This window comes from Myxine glutinosa, chromosome 3 (assembly GCF_964187855.1).
Source record: "Myxine glutinosa chromosome 3, kmMyxGlut1.1, whole genome shotgun sequence".
Taxonomy (NCBI): Eukaryota; Metazoa; Chordata; class Myxini; order Myxiniformes; family Myxinidae; genus Myxine; species Myxine glutinosa.
Window position 1 is genome coordinate 101,301,360 of NC_136263.1, and position 16,656 is coordinate 101,318,015.

General features: G+C 38.6%; 1 protein-coding gene across 2 annotated transcripts in view; it reads right to left on the minus strand.

Annotated features, from left to right (window-relative positions):
- Nucleotides 1-732: 732 nt before the first annotated feature.
- Nucleotides 733-16,656, minus strand: part of BRF2 (BRF2 general transcription factor IIIB subunit) — a 50,788-nt gene continuing 34,864 nt past the window's right edge. For both annotated transcript variants that reach the window (XM_068110340.2, XM_078774333.1), the window contains exons 4-5: nt 7,199-7,520; nt 733-1,592 (exon numbers count right to left, since the gene is read on the minus strand). In XM_068110340.2, the coding sequence (XP_067966441.2) occupies nt 944-1,592; nt 7,199-7,520 (971 nt within the window). In that variant the 3' untranslated portion in view covers nt 733-943. The remainder of the gene's footprint in view (nt 1,593-7,198; nt 7,521-16,656) is intronic.

A 16,656-nucleotide genomic window follows, 5' to 3' on the forward strand; every position in this document is an offset into this window, starting at 1 on the left:
TATCACGAATATAAAGACATTATTTTGCAATTCAAAACCTTTGATTCGTGTCTTACCATTCCCCATATCACTAATTTGATACTTTCATTGGATTCCTTGTCCCTGAAAATATAGGTTTAGTATATTTTAAAAGTTTTTAGGGTAATTAGAGGCAGAAATAGAACAAAATATGTATTTTACAGTGGCCATTTTGAAAATCCAAAATGGCCGCCATACAGGCATCTCTCCAAATGTAAACATTGATTTTTAGTTTCCTTATGCTATAACCTTTCCAAAAATGTATAGGTTTGCGAATCTACCATGATTTTGAACGAAATATAATTTATTGACATAGTGAACCTGACTATTCCTCCTCTGCTTACTGTTCCTGGTCTTTCATTCATCATCTTGTTATATTTCAGCCGGTGTCTGGCTTTTCCAAACCCCTTCTTCCCTTCAATCTTACTCCAAATTTCCTTATGCTGTGTCCGATATTTTTCTCTCGTTCCACTGTGTGGTCCTTGTCCTGTTCTATATGTCGCACGAACCTTCCATGACCTTGCATGGAAAAGAAGAAACCACCAAAAAACAATGAACGTTTGCATTTGAATCGTACACTTCTAAACACAGACTTGGTCAAACTAAAGTACATTTTAAAGATTTAAAGACTATTTTCAAAAAATAGTCTTTACTTTTGTATCACAAAACAGTTAATGTGGAGTCATTTCAAAACATCACGCAGCACACACACACTGATCATTCAAGTGCAATTTTTATAAACCTTGCAAAAGATTCATTGGCATGTCTACTCGTACATCAAAGAATATGGAACCACAAAGGAAGACGACGAGCAATGCATTTGTCACTAAAAAAATAGAAAACATATGGAATTGGGGCATTAATAATAAATAAATTAAGTTCGATTACAACCAAGTGAAAGAACACATGGGAAAAGAGCAGGGCCTCAAGAATTCAAAATCGCCGCCTGCAATCGTAGGATTTCCTCCACTTCCTCGGGGGTTCGAATATATTGTTCAATCTCAGCCTCAGATATCTCATTGCTGAAAGGCTGTTGGCATCTCTCAGGCTCCTCCAAGGGTGGCTTCTTCGGAGCGACAATGCAAGGGGGCAGCAGGAAACTTTGTGCCGGATTTCTACATTTGGCTTCGACAAGAGCAACGTCTGTCGTATTTAAAAGGACCGGCGAATCGCCTTGAACCTGTGGCGCTTGTGAATCCTGTGAAACAAGCTGTCGAAGCAGCAGCCGCTGATTGCTCAGAACCTCATCGATAAACTTAGCGACCGAGTTAAGTGACACGTGCCTGTGGATGAGCCATGGCAAAGCCTGTGCGAGAGTCAGAAGCAATTTACGCATCTCCTGCACCCGGACCCGGACACTGGTCGAATAAGGAACGCCAATTTCACGACAGAAAGCTTTCAAAGAGATGGAAGCGGGGCTCCGGGGATAGAGGGATTGCCAGGCGAGGAAAGTGGCAGAAATGATGGCTGGCATGGCTCGACGCCCTGTAAGCAGCCAGGCCTCTCCACAGAGTTCACAGATCTGGATTGTGCGTTTTGCCAGGTCCCATTTCACATTCACCGTTTCCTGCAACCTAACACACACAAACACACCTCACATTTTATACAGCAAATAAAGATACACAAAACCTCGTTAGCTATACCTACGGTCCAGCAATTGGCTGCTGCCATAAGGTAAAGATTATTCATAAACTAAAAACACACTATTTGCATTGAGCTCATGCATCGTGTGCCTTTATTTACTTCAACACATATTGTTACTCTCGCCAGGGAGTAACGCATTCGATCGTGTCCGTCTGTGTGTGTGTTCGTGTGTTTGTGAACAAGATATCTGGAAAGGTTCTGAACGGATTGAGATGAAAGTTGGTGGGATGATTGCCCTTGCGATAAGGGAGAATTGATTAGTTTTTGGTGAAGCTCAGGATGTTATTCCGGATCGAGGAAATTTTTTTGGGAAAGCTTTTTCTGTTTTACTGCATTAAAGCTTTTATTCTTATTCTTAAATGATGTTTTTCTCCCCCATTTCCGAGATATATCAAAATTAATTATCTGACAGTTAGGGCCTACTTTCTTTTTCATTTATTGTTTTGGGGAGACGGGATGTTAAACAAAACGTATTATTCCAACTAAACCCACGGCGGGAGTATGCGCTCTACTGAGTGGCGTTCTCGTTTATGTTAACTTCTGCTGTGGTTCATTCTATTTCCTTCACTTTATTGTTCTTTTACTATCCCTCTTTTATAATCGAGCTCAATAATGCTTATCTTGGAGTTTTAAAAAAAATAATAATAATAAAAAACAACTACAACGGCCCTCAGTGGAGAGCATACCTCCACCAGGTAAACAGTTTACGTTTTGTATCCCAGAGTAGACCAGAAAATCACAATACAGAATCACATTTAATCAAAATCATCCGTCTACAACTTTTCACGTATTCTGCAACAATATCGTTTTTGGCCCTATCACCCAATGGTGAAGAATCACTTAAAAAAATTATACAGCCCGATCCGAATCCGGATCTTCACCAAAATTGAATCTATTCTTGCTTGTCACACACACTACCTGTCCACCAAGTTTCGTCCAAATCAGTCCTTAACTTTTCGAGACATCAGGCGATATGTTGGTTTTCGGCCTATCACTCGAGGGTGATGAATCACTTAAAAATGTAATTCTCATATCTGAATTCATATTCAGATCTTCACCAAAATCGAATCGAATCATCCTTGTCAGACACCCAACCTCTCCACCAAGTTTCGTCCAAATCCATCCACAACTTTTTCAGATATGCTGCTACGTATCGTTTTTGGCCCCATCTTCCAATGGTGAAGACCACTTAAAAACTTCTCGTAGCTGGATCCGGATCTTCATCAAAATCTAATCATTTCGTCCGTGTCACATACGCTACCTCTCTGCCAAATTTTGTCTGAATCCGTCCACAACTTTTTGGGATATCTTGTTCACAAACAAACAGACAGACAGGGATGAAAACATAACCTACATCCACCTTTGATGGTGGAGGTACCAACAACTATGTGTATTGATTTTCATTTCTGTCACAAAGGTAGTTTTTCTGCTTCAGCTATGAGTTAAACATTAATAATCCAGTGCAAATTCACAATCATGTAACAACGGTAGCTTATGGAGCAAATATAACAACTTTGAACTGTTTTTCTTTTTTGTATCCATATTCTCGGCTCATGGAAGAGGTCGTACACTGAACGGACCAGGATGTAACAGACAAAAACAGCATGCGAAACACGCATGCATGGGGTGGACAAGATTGACACAGAGGATGCATATGGTGGACAAGGAAACTCCAAGGAGAGAAAACTGGAAATTAGGAGGAGGGATTTGAGTGGGCTTAAAGAGGATAGAAATGATCATGGTTTATTGTTGGGTACGATCTGAGATGGTGGTGAACAGCTGTCTTGAAGACCTGGAGGGGAGAATGAGATTGAAGAGTGTGGAAGTCGATGCCACAGGCGGGAAAAAAAGAGGAACAAATGAGTGGAGGTGAGCAATGATCCTGGATTGAGGTAATTTCACCAGAAGGGTGTTTATGGTGGACCGTGTGAGCCCTGCAGAAACCTGGGGGGGTGGGGGGGGAAGAGGAGGGAGAACAAAGCACGGAGAGAGCATAGGATGCAAGATCAGAAAGAATCGCTAGAAAACAGAGAGACCAACAAAATATCTGTGATGGCGAAGTGATAGACCCATAGACTCAGCTTCATCAGGGGAGGTTCCTACAATCTCGCAGGCCTTGGTTTCCACGGCCTTGTAAGTGGAGCAGAGTTCAGGTGTGCCAAGGAAGGGCTTTTTATGATGGTGGATTCCCAGTCAGTGATTGGCTTTGGAGACCAGCTTTGAAATGTGGTTTGCCCAAGAAAGATCATGGCTGAGAGTGAAACCCAGGAGTTTCAATGACTGAACTTTCTCAAAAGGAAAGTAGATAGGAGGGTTTGCCATGTAGTCATTTTGGATGGAGAGAGTGAGTGTGAGATTTGGCAGGATTGAAAGACATTCAACTGTTAGACCATCTTGTGATTTTTTTCAAGGTCTGAAGAGAGGGGGGCAGGTGCAGTCTGCCTGTCTGAAGGATGAGGAATGTCACGGGAGAGGGTGGAGTCATCAGCAAATCGATTTTAATATTATGATATAATTTTTATATTTTAATATAAAATAGATCAATCTCAGCAAATATATAAAGAAGATTTTCCTGAAAGTCAGAGAGGTCATTGATGAAGACCACAAATAGGACTGAGCCCAGGTAACATGTCAGTCTTGACATGGAGAGGAGATGAAAGGATTCCGTTGAGTGTCACACGTTTGCTACAAGAGTCGAGGAAGTCAGTGAGCCATGTGTGCAGTTGGCCCTAGATGCCATAGGCAAAGAGGCTGGAGAGCAAGGCGGGATGCCAGACGATCAAAAGCACGAGATATATACGTACACAGAGACGTCTGACGTTGAGGGCGTCTATCCATTGTTGGGTGAGTAGAAGCTGCATGGCCAAAGGAGAGTGATCTGCTCTGAAACCAAATTGGTGATCTGAGATGAGGTTGTCGGAGAAAAGGAAAGATTTCATATCAATTGCGATAATGGATTCATGATGCTGCTGATGATTGGAAGTAAGCTGATGGGTTTGCAGTTAAAGGGATCAATTTTTGCACCTTTTTATGTAATGCAGTGATGTTGGATTTCCAAGCAATGAGGGATGTCCTAGCACAAATGAGAGGGTGAAAAGGGTAGAGGGAAGAAGTGCAAGAGCAGCAGAGTAAGTTTTTAGGACACGTGAGCTGATGTTGCCCGGTCCAGTAGCAAAGTCAAGAGTTGAGAGATGAAATAACCTTCTCCACATTCTCATGTGCAAAGACACAGAGTCCAGGAGCAGTTTGGTACAACAGGGAAGGATGGGCACCATGAGTGAGGGGCCGGGGACACAAGACCTGAAAGTAAAAACAGAATTGAGGCATTCATGAGCAGAGTCGGCTGTGGTGCCATTTGAAGAGAGGGATGGAAGAAGAGCATACACCAGAGCCAGATTCAACAAGGTGCCACCAGGCTTTAGAGGAGGTAGACAAGTTTGAAAGCTCACACTTGAGGTTGGACAGATGTTGTTTTCTGGCTTTTTTGAGAGTGGACACACACTGGTTCCGGACTTTTTGGAATTGAATGCATCGAGATAGCCTTCAGCCTGATTTGCCTTCCACGAAGAGAGAGCAAGTTGTTTCAGAGCAATTGCCTCACCACAGGATTCAGTATACCATGGGTAGAAAGAAGGGTAGGATAATTGAAGACTAGATGGTATGAATCTGTGCATGAGAGAGAGAGAGCAGGTTTCAGTGGAAGAATCCACAGACTGAGTTAACATCAGGGGCAGTAGATATGGGGACCAGTCCTGAAGAGACACGGCTGCTTACAGTCCCTGCCAATCTGCTTGCGCGAACTGTCAGACTCGTCGGCGTTAATTAAAATGGTCCGATAACAACAATTTGTGAATTGTTGTCCTGCATGGACCGAGGTTGACGATCCATACGTTGGTCAAGAACTCTACATTTATATTCTGAGATATTTCAACGTAAATGTTGTATTATACTATTTTTAGTGCCAAGTATCTCAACTCAGTGGCCTTATAGTGAAGTGTAAAATGCAATCACTTTCTCCGACAGTTGTTGCAAAGTTGAATGCATAATTGCTCAGTTTTATGATGACACAAATTGCCATGAAGTCATAAAGATTCTTCACACTTGGCAATTTCGCATCACAGGTGGGACAATTTGGGCACGTGACTCATAACAAGTGGTTGAATGAAAGCACAGACAGATTCATAGAGATGGAAAATGTTGTTTGTTCAAAATCTTTACACTTTTGAAGTAAAACTAAAACAATACAAACATCAGTACATGCTAAAAATCTCAGATGGGCCGTTTGAGTAAGCATCGTGGGTGAAACACAATAAGTGAATTTTTACCCCATCTATTACTAAAAGGGGAAGTGTGTGGTGTGTGGTGCGTGGTGTGTTGTTTTGGTATCTCCATATGCAGGTTTCAGAATGATGAACAAAGCCCTCCCAGGTCTCAAAGTATCCATCTCCATGTGTGCGTGTACATATATGAGTGTGTGCGTATGTGTACAAGTTTGTGTGCATGGAGGTTGTTGTTGGCTGCTATCTCCACATGTGGGTGGGTTTCAGGAGGTGGAACGGAGGCCAATCAAGTCTCATTTAACCAATACGTTGGTCAGTGGCCAATCAGTGTATAACACGTTGTTTGCAGCTCCGTCGTGTGTGTGTGTGTGTGTGTGTGTGTGTGTGTGTGTGTGTGTGTGTGTGTGTGTGTGTGTGTGTGTGTGTGTGTGTGTGTGTGTGTTACTTCAATAAAGAGTTCCTGCTCTCATAGCAATAGCATAATACAAATGGTACTCCTGGAGAGCTAATAATCAACTTACTTGGTTGTAAAGCCAGGAATCGATTACTTGGTGGACAGGTTGGGTGTATGACAAGGGCAGAATGATTAGATTTTGGTGACGATCCAATTCCGGATATGAAAATTATTTTTAAGTGATTCCTCAGCATTGAGAGATAGGGCCAAAATCGATATATAGCACGAGATCTCAAAAAGTTATGCATATCATTTGACAAAACTTGGTGGATGAGTTGGGTAGGTGACATGAACAAGCCGATTCGATTTTAGTTAAGGTGCGGATGAAGATCCAGCCTATCGGTGAGATACAAAAACAAAAATTTGTTCAGCTTGACAGAGGTATGCGTTATACTGAGTGCAGATCTCGTTTTAGATCGGTGGTCAATATGCATTATGTAAATTAGCTCTTTCACGAGCCTCGATCTTGTATCCAAAAAAATAAAAAATAAAATAAAGTACTCTCGTCTACAGTTTAAAATAAAGTTGATGCAATTTATTTTTGACCAAAAGTCATGTCATTGAAATTCACCACTGCTTGGGAATCTAAAATTACTAATTTTAATGAATAGCACATGCTCCGACCTCTGAGCTCTTCCACAAACCTCGACTATGTATACAAATAAATAAATAAATGTGCAAATAAAATAAACGTTGTTGCAAATAAGAATCATCCTTAAGTGTTTTCTTCATCTCTATCTTTAATAAAGTTGATAAATAATATCGAAAACTTTCTTTGTAATTGACATTTGTGCCAACACACCTGCTGCAGAAACTTCTGATCATCTCTGGCATGTTTTGTTGTGGGATCTGAAGACCCAGCTCTTGGATCAGGCTTAGGTACATCTGGGAGAAAACCTGGGGTGTCACTTGAACAGCTTCACTTGCCATTATTGTAGAAATTGGCCAACAGTGACATCGACAGGCAGCATACACACAGCACCCAGCCAGCGCATCTTTGCGTACACGCTTTACATAGTGGAACAGCGGTTTTGGGAAAGCTGTGCTGTAGTGATTCTTTGCAGCATCCTCCATCATTTGTGGGATACCCAAAACCTTGAAAATCTCTCTGATCTTCTGCAAACCTGCCATGTGCACAGACAAATCACATGGCTTACCATGCTCAAAAAGCAGAGATCACTAAAATCCACAATAAACATGCCTTCCTCCCCTTCAAACAGACTTAATGCATTCCTTCAATGTGTCATCCTCCCACACCATATATCATCAAAGCTACTCGGCCTTCACAGCCAGTGCTTTTATTATTATTATTTGATTTTACCCATTACATGATGTGTCAGATACCAAAGAATGAATTACATTTTAAATTTTCACAAAGATTCCAACTTCAATAAAAACTTTTCAAATACCAGATTTAAACTGAATGAATGAATGATCGTTTTAAGGCCATTTTCCCCCGCTAGAGTGGGGGTTAGCCTTGCGGGCCCCATGACAATCATTGTTCCCTGTTTGAGGCAATGTTTTTTTTTGTGGCCGGATGCCCTTCCTGACGCCAGCCCTTGGTCGCCTCTTGCGATGCGCAGGGATACGGTGTACCTATTCTAAATCGGGGTACACACCGGGATCATTCATCCCAGCAAGCTGGTACTCAATTTGCCGACCACGGAAGGATAAACAGGCTGAGTCAACCCCCCCTGGCGTTAATTCAGCGATTGACCGGGATTTGAACTCAGGATCCGAGGATCCCAAGCTGGCACCCTAACCGCTAAGCCAACACCAGGCTCTATTTTCAATATATTTAAATCAATAGATTTAAACTATTGACCATAAATGTTTATCTGCTTGTTTTCCCATTGTACGTATACAATGAAAAAATGACCACTTAGAATCAAAAGTAGTGCTTTAAAATTGTAGCATGGTTTGACGAAACACACCCAGTAACAGTTGATCGGTGCTTAAAAGGTGGAAAATGGTGTTTCAAGTGGAAAATAACGGCATAAATGAATCGAAACCAACTCAAAACACGATTTAAAAAAAAATCATCACGAAATGGAATATGGTTTGTCATGTTAACCTGGTGGTGTTAGCCTGGTGTTGGCTAACAATTACATATATAAATTGCTCTATAGTGCCTAAGCCTTTTTGATTAATGACTGGTATATACAAGTACACATTCACATAGATAAATACAAAACAATCACCAGACATTTGAACGCAAATTAATCAAACAATTCCAGAAGCGGTCGAAGTTGGTGGTAAGGCTTCTTCGTCTTCCTGGACAACATCATACTTGACTCAGAAACATGATGAACGGCACATTCACCAGCATATGTTCAACAAAAAGGTAAAATGATGATTTGGATCCCGATTTGGATGTAATTGTTTTTCTATTATAGTTGCCCTCATTTCAAATATGTTGATGTTTCTTTTTCGCTTGAGCAATGCTGGGTACTCCAGCTATAAACACTTATATACTTTACTCGGGGTACAAATACAAATACTACTTTGTCTGGGGGGTAACATAGGCTATGTGGCCGCAGCCTCATGCGGAGGTGTGGGGACCGGGAGAGGGGCATCAATTCTCTATGTAAATGTGTACTGTGTAGCGCCACCTGGTGATGGAGGCAGAGGGAATTACAATTTCCTTTTTGCCTGGGCAACACTGAGTGTAAAACACTCTTTGCACAGGTAAATTTTTCTTCCTTCCCTTCTCCCTCCCTCCCCCCAAACGGAAGGGCCTGTCAAAGCCACCCCCACCCCCCAAAAAAAGATGTATAAGTGGTATATCTTTCCCCTCCCTCTCCCCTCCCTCTTCCACTGCCCCCACGCCCTTCCTCACCCCTGCCTCTCAGCAACGCCGGGTACTCCTGCTAGTACATCATAATTTAGTATATACTTATACCAAATTTGGTCAAAAGCCCATCACTGGTTCACAAGTAAGCACAGTAACATAATTTTTACCTAATGGGACCACTGACCTTTGATCTCTTGATTCCAAAATCAAATTGTGTATCTTTACATATTAGTGTACATACTTATACCAGGTTTTACTTAGTTCCCTCCAGCTTTTCATATACTATGTTATCGCGGTAATGGAAACATATTACAGCCTCTGACCTTTGACCTATTGATGCCGAAATCTAATCTGTTCATCTTTGCATCAGAGTATATAAGTAGATGATAAATGTTGTCCCTGGGACAAACCCATTTAACGTGGGAAATCCCTATCTAATGTCGTTTACCCCCCTGTCTTTTCCCACTTTTGGAAAACACCCCTATTAATCCAAAAGACTCTGAGCCTTTTGGCCTTTTGAACCATGAGCTTATTGGCCTTATGAGCCAATTAATCTACTTGGGCGAATACAAAATGAAGATATTTTAATTGAGCTAGGGCTGAATGGTAAACCCATCTTGATGTACCAGGCTGAACACTAACAGCTTGGAACCAATCCTTCATTGAACCTCCAAATCTCCATTCACTTACATGTAAATTTTCCTCTCACCATCACTTTTCTTCATTTCCCATAAACACCTCTATTCCTGCCCCCCCCCTTGGTCTTATGGGCCTTTTACTCTTACTATCAATGATCATTGTTGTTTAGTAGACCACTGAAACAATGATCCTACAAATATTTGTTTATGCGTGGGAAATAATTTAATTTTTTCATTAACTTTTTTTTACTTTTTTAACACTAACATTAGCTTTAAGAAAGAAAATGTTTAAGTTTGATTCTTTTTCAAGATATTACCATACGAAAAAACCGGTTTTTCTTTAAATCTCCTCACTTTTGAGAAATGACACTTGGATAAATTCCAGGAACTAATTCCATTGTCTTATTTCCTGTTTCCTCGAAATGTTAAAGCTGAGTTCTGTTCCCGAAAATACATTTTGGACATTATAAAAAGCCGTATTGCCGTGCTGTTTTAATCATTACGAACCGAAGAATATGAGCATCAACTTGTCTTATTCCAGTCTTTCCTCTGATGAAGAATACTCGCCAGGACATTGGTAAGTTTCATTCAGAATTAAACTGGTGATGTGAGCTTTGTATGTGATTAATTTAAATTTATATGACTCATGATATATTTTTTTATTACAGCAATGTGAATGACTTTCATGAGGTCCCTCAAGAGTTGTACAACGAACTGAATATAGGTTTGAATAACCTACCTCTGAGATGGAGGGCTCAGAATGAAGACACAGACAAAATTTCTGTACAAAACGACCATCCAAGTCTGACCCTGGTAATTCATTATCCATCTCTTTGAATGGAACCAATAAACGGGAGCTGACATTTATTTATTCATTGTCAATATAATACTCTTTTTTTTCAAACAGAATACAACACCTGTTGAGATTGATGACCACGGCTATGAGTGGGTCTATTTTGATTTCCTACCAACCTGTGATACCCTAAATTTTCATCTCGACAGCATTGACACCAAACACAACTTTTTAGAGGTATGTGTATGTGTGTGTGTGTGGTACACCGTATCCCTACACATCGTAAGAGGCGATTCAGGGTTGGCGTCAGGAAGGGCATTTGGACATACATATATCATTCATATATTCCTTTACTTCACCCCCCCCCCCCCCCCCCTCTTGTATTTAATAGAAAGAGATTCAAAACCTGAAGACATCTGCTGAACCAACCTTTGACTTGTGCTGGGAAGAAATTGATGACTTGTGCTGGGAAGAAGTTGAATGTATAATACCTCAAGGAAAATGTTTTAGTAATATGAAGATTTTAATGTTTTCACTATTATTTATATATATTTGTTTTGTTTACAATTATTTAATTATTAATTACAAAAAGAGAATAAAGGAGGAGGGAACGGGGAGGTGCACCCCTGCCAAAGACCCTTCACCCCCCTCATCCCACCCCTCCCCTCCCCTTGTGTGTGTGGGGAAGGTGGGGGTGGGATGATGGGGGTGAAGGGTCAAGGGTGGGGGTGTACGGAGGGTGGGGGATGATGGGTGTGGTCTGTGTGTGTGGGGTCTGTGTGGGCGGGGTCTGTGTGGGCGGGGTCTGTGTGGGCGGGGTCTGTGTGGGCATGGCTTATGATTTTTATTTATTTATTTAATTTTTTTAATTATTATTACCACTAATTAAATTAGTTAATCTGGGTGGGGTGAATAGAAATGTTGTTTAATGAATTATTAGCTTTGTTTTTTGTAATTCTTGTGAATAAAATGCCCCTAATATTTATTCCTCATTCATATAATTTGTAAGTCCAAGGGACAGTATCCATTATATCAACAATTTTAAATAATTAATTAGTCCACCTCTTTGTATAACCTTTTTCAAAATGGCTTTTCCATTTGTATATTCTTACAATATCACCAACTTTAAACTTGGGCTTTCTCAAATTAATCTGCTTTTCATATTCTAATTTTGTAAATGTTTCTGATGGTTTTGATGATGAATGAACTGTATTATTGTAATTATCGACAATATTCTGGATTAAATACACCAATTGTTGAGAACCGATCTGTGTGAATTTTTAATATAATTTCTCTTTTAAAGTACGATTAAAACGCTCAACAACAACTGCCTTTCCTTCATTAAAGGTGCTGTATAATTTAATACCCTCCCCCTTAAGAAATTTCATAAATATTTTGTTATAGAACTCTGTTCCCTCATCGGTCCACAGTTTCTTTGGTTTTCTTTTATCCCTATCAAATATTAGCTTAAATGCTAACATTAACGTATCACCCCTTTTATTTTTTAAAGGAACAACCCAGGCAAATCTACTCCTCAAATCAATAACGGTTAAAGCATACCTGTATCCCTTATCATTATTTAGTTCGATTAAATCAGCGGACCATATGTGGTCGGTGTATTTAGAATAAACTTTCCTTCTTTTAAACTTTGTGATTATAGGTTTGTGTAATTCATCAGCCAAAAGCTCCTCAGTCTTGATGACATCATTAGAGCCTAATAGTTTTTTGGGGAATAACCAAGACCAAGTTTCAATTTAGCACTTATCATTTTTTTTACAATAAACCTATCAACTTTCTCTCTCAATGTAGGATTTCGTATCAAGGACAAATTATACAACATTTCTCTGTCTGCTTCATGTTTTTCATCCAATGTAGTGGTATTCCCATAAGCAATATTATGCTTCATACACACTTCATCAACCCTATTTATAGGCTTGGACCAAAGCTTAGGATTGTCAGCCTCATCTAATCTTTTATCCAGGTTTGTTCCAGGACCACAGAAAGAATATCCAGGTAGATGTAGTTCCCCAGGAATTCCAGTTGTTGTAAATTTACTTCCTGACAGAAACTTTTGTATGTCTCCTCCACTTTTAGGAGAGATGAATTGGCACTTTTTAGAGCCACACACTTGACATATTCCTTTTTGATAAACTCTATTATTTTTAGCTTTAACATAAGAGATATTTTTAGATTTAGTTTTCTTTTTACATTTGAGACAATAACTCATATTTATTTATCAGAAAAAGTCCGACAGAGTATCAAAACCTTTTTGGTATTCAACATATACATTTCTATCTTAATTTTTAAAACATAAAGAATCCTTAGGAATGCCTTCACTCTCTCCTCCATTTATTTACAAATAAAAACTAACTAAAGTCAATAACACCAACATCATCAACTATATGACCTTTGTCCTCTTCATGTAAATCTCCTCGCTGAACTCATCTCAACCATTTTTGAAATCATTATCTTAGTAAGAGTCGTTAATTCTTTATTTTCCTCTTCGGTGCGTTGAGATTGATTTATTTGCTGTAATACACTCAATCTTTTACGAATCTCACTGATTTCCATCTTTTTATATTTTTCCTCCCTCTCTCTTTGCTCCCTCTCCTCCACCTCCTTTTTCTCCCTCTCCTCCTTCTCCTTTTTCTCCCTTTGCTCCCTTTTCTCCCTTTCCTCCTTCTCCTTTTTCTCCCTTTCCTCCTTCTCCCTTTCCTCCTTCTCCTTTTTCTCCCTTTCCTCCTTCTCCTTTTTCCCCCTTTCCTCCTTCTCCCTTTTCTCCCTTTCCTCCCTCTCCTTTTTCTCTCTTTCCTCCTTCTCCTTTTTCTCCCTTTCCTCCTCCTTTTTCTCCCTCTCCTCCTTCTCCTTTTTCTCCCTTTCCTTTTTCTCCCTTTCCTCCTTCTCCTCCTTCTCCTCCTTCTCTCTTTCCTCCTTCTCTTCTTCAACTCCTTCCTCATCCCTTGCTACCCTTGAGCTTGAGCCCCAAAGAATATAAACCATATACTCATCTGGATTTTGAGATATTCTTGTATCTATAATTATTTTTCTCATAATAGGATACCAATAAGATTTGTTGACGATTTCTAAAAGAGTTTTATATTTCATAACTTTGAGAAGTTCATTTTAATTTAATATTTTTAACAAGTCTCTATTTGTGGGTTTAGCAATATCAGTATAAGGCCAGTTTTTAATGACAAAATTTCCATGTATATGCTCCAAATCATAAGGTATGTAATACCGAGCACCCTTTTCTTGTAGGTATCCCTGAATACAAAAATTATAATTCTCTTGTAGTCTTTTTCCTGCCATTTATGTATCAGAAATATATGTGAGATTAATATTATGACAGGTAATACCACCCCATCTTCCCACGACCAAATCGGTTTGTATTCCTCGGCTTTCTATCCTTATCTCATTACCTTCCTTCTTTGTCATGCTAACCATCGCTATACTATCATATATTTTTCTTTTCTTAAAATCAAGTATTTGTTGTTTACTAATTGTACTTCCACATAAATCCTTATCCTCACCAAGCGGATTATATTCTTCTTTACGAGACTGATTAAAATCATGTAGGTCTTCTAAGTTTATTGAAAAATACCAATTATACCCTAAATCAGGCATATCATACCCCCATTTATTAATTTGCATATCAACTATATGTCCTTCTTTATAAAATTCAATTGTAAGCAGATAGTTAAATTTAATGAGGAAAGGTGTATTGTCAGTATAACCAGGTGTTGTGGTTGTAAATTTTACTTGTTTAACAAAACGTGCTGTTTTATTTAAAGATATATATTGTGATAAATCACTGAATCTAATTAAGTCATTCGCATCTGTAGGGTTTGGATAATTGATTAATTTATAAGTATTCTTCATATTAATATTTTTACTTATACTATATTTTTGTCATTCAGCCTGTGCCTTTGTATAATAATTTGATAAATCAATATCCTGAGAGGATTCTCCAAAGATAGAACCATCTTTTCCGACATGTCATTTATATTAGATTTTTTTTAAATGACATCATAAAAATTTTCATTATTGTTGAGTTGAAATAATACATATAAACATAATTGGCCACAATATTTAGAATTAATTTCTTGAACTTGAAATGTTTGATAAACACCATTCTGTAAGAATTGTATTACTTCAAAAGGTGGTGGCATACCATAACTATCAAAATAATATTTATCCTGACTATTATGAATACAAACCCAATGAGAACCATTCTGTGTGTCTAAATTCATAATAATATTCTTTGTATTCTTGGACAACTTTGTTAATTCATCTCTCATACAGATTACCACGTTATCCATGTTTAGTTTTTTACAATACTTAGTTAGTTCTATATATGACGTCGTATTCTTTCCAAATTGTTTAAACCATTTATCCATTTATTTATGAGAAAGATACAATCCATTACCCCGTTTAGTTAGTTTAACACCCGCTTGAGCGATAGAGGAAAGCATATCTCCAACCAACAATCTAGCTTTATCAGGTAGACTTTCAAGTTTTTGAGCAAAATCTACAATTACACCACTTCCACTAATTTGTTTCTCCAACTCCTTATGTCTTTCCAATTCTTTTTGAGCTTTTAGTTGTGCCTTCCTTTCGTTAGCAGTTTTTACCGCTGCTGAAATACCACCAGTCAATGCTCCCGCCGCACTTAAACCAGCAAATAAAGGAATTAGAAACGGGAGAAATCCTCCTCTTGACTTGTCTATTGAATATTTCTTTAACATAGGTTTTGTCATTTTAATTTTAAGTGAACCAGTATCATTGTGTTTTTACTTGCGTGTGTGTGGGTAAAACATCAATTCTTACAGCTCCTTTTCTTTGAATTGTATTAACATTAATAATACAAGGCTTTTGATTTTGAATACAAGATGTTAATTTATTAAGATTGATTTGATTAACATATACCCCTACCATTTATTTATGAGAAAAAACCTATGTGATATTAATCATAACACCATTATCTGTATTAATCTGTAATTCTGTTTCTTCCAAAAGCAAACAATATGTATTAACTTCTTCATTCTCTCCTCTTTCAATGTATAGTGAAGTATCCACTCTATTAGACTTTATAGTTTCCTTTTGAGAACTCAGGTCAATTGCGTAGATTGTATAAAGTTTTTGAAACGCAACCATATCCAAAATAGGATCATTATTACCGTTGCTTTCACACACTTTTTGGTAAGACTTGTAGGCTTCCGCATAATCATTTTTTTCCCAATCAATTTCCAATCTATCTCGCGGATAAAATGTGCCATCAAGAGAAACCCGAAGTTGTTTCACCTTAGCATTATCACACAGCAGATTATTCTTATTAGTGCCGTCCTCTCCATCTGGTTTTTAAAAAATGAGCCAGAGGTATCGTGGCTTTCCTTGAAGAACACCTAAATTCCAAGTGTAGGTAGTGTGTTCCAGTTTAACGTGTTGACATCTTCTTTTGAGGTATGATACATTTAGCGGGGTCTTTGAGTTAAGTCTTCTATTTAACATCTCTTCCGTTTTAAGATTAGGAGTATATTCACTAATATACCAACACAAATCATTAATAACAAATTTATTATTGTCGCCAAAAGCATTTTCAGCCCCAAAAAGCAACCTATTTACATTATCATTCCTTTGTAGTTGAAATCTAATTTTAAGACCATACAAAACTTTATCATAATCACAATATCCAAATATACCTTTCAGAGGTACTGCTACGGTAAAACTATTCTCTGCTTTTGTATCATCATTATACATTGACTTCCTTTGACTATAACCAGGGTCAGCATTTGTTCCCGTTGACATATCAGGAATAAAACCTTCAACAGCTCCCTTACCCATTCTATCACTAAACGAATAGTGTAAATTTCATCATTTCAGATGTAGCAGAGACATAATCAACCGCTTCAACCTCTTGTGTTCCAATATACAGGCATACACTATCAAACATTTTCCAGAAGAAATCATTTACGAGTGTAGCATTAGTATTATTCGCAGCCTTAGTGAATTTAAATTTACATAGCAAGAAACTATCA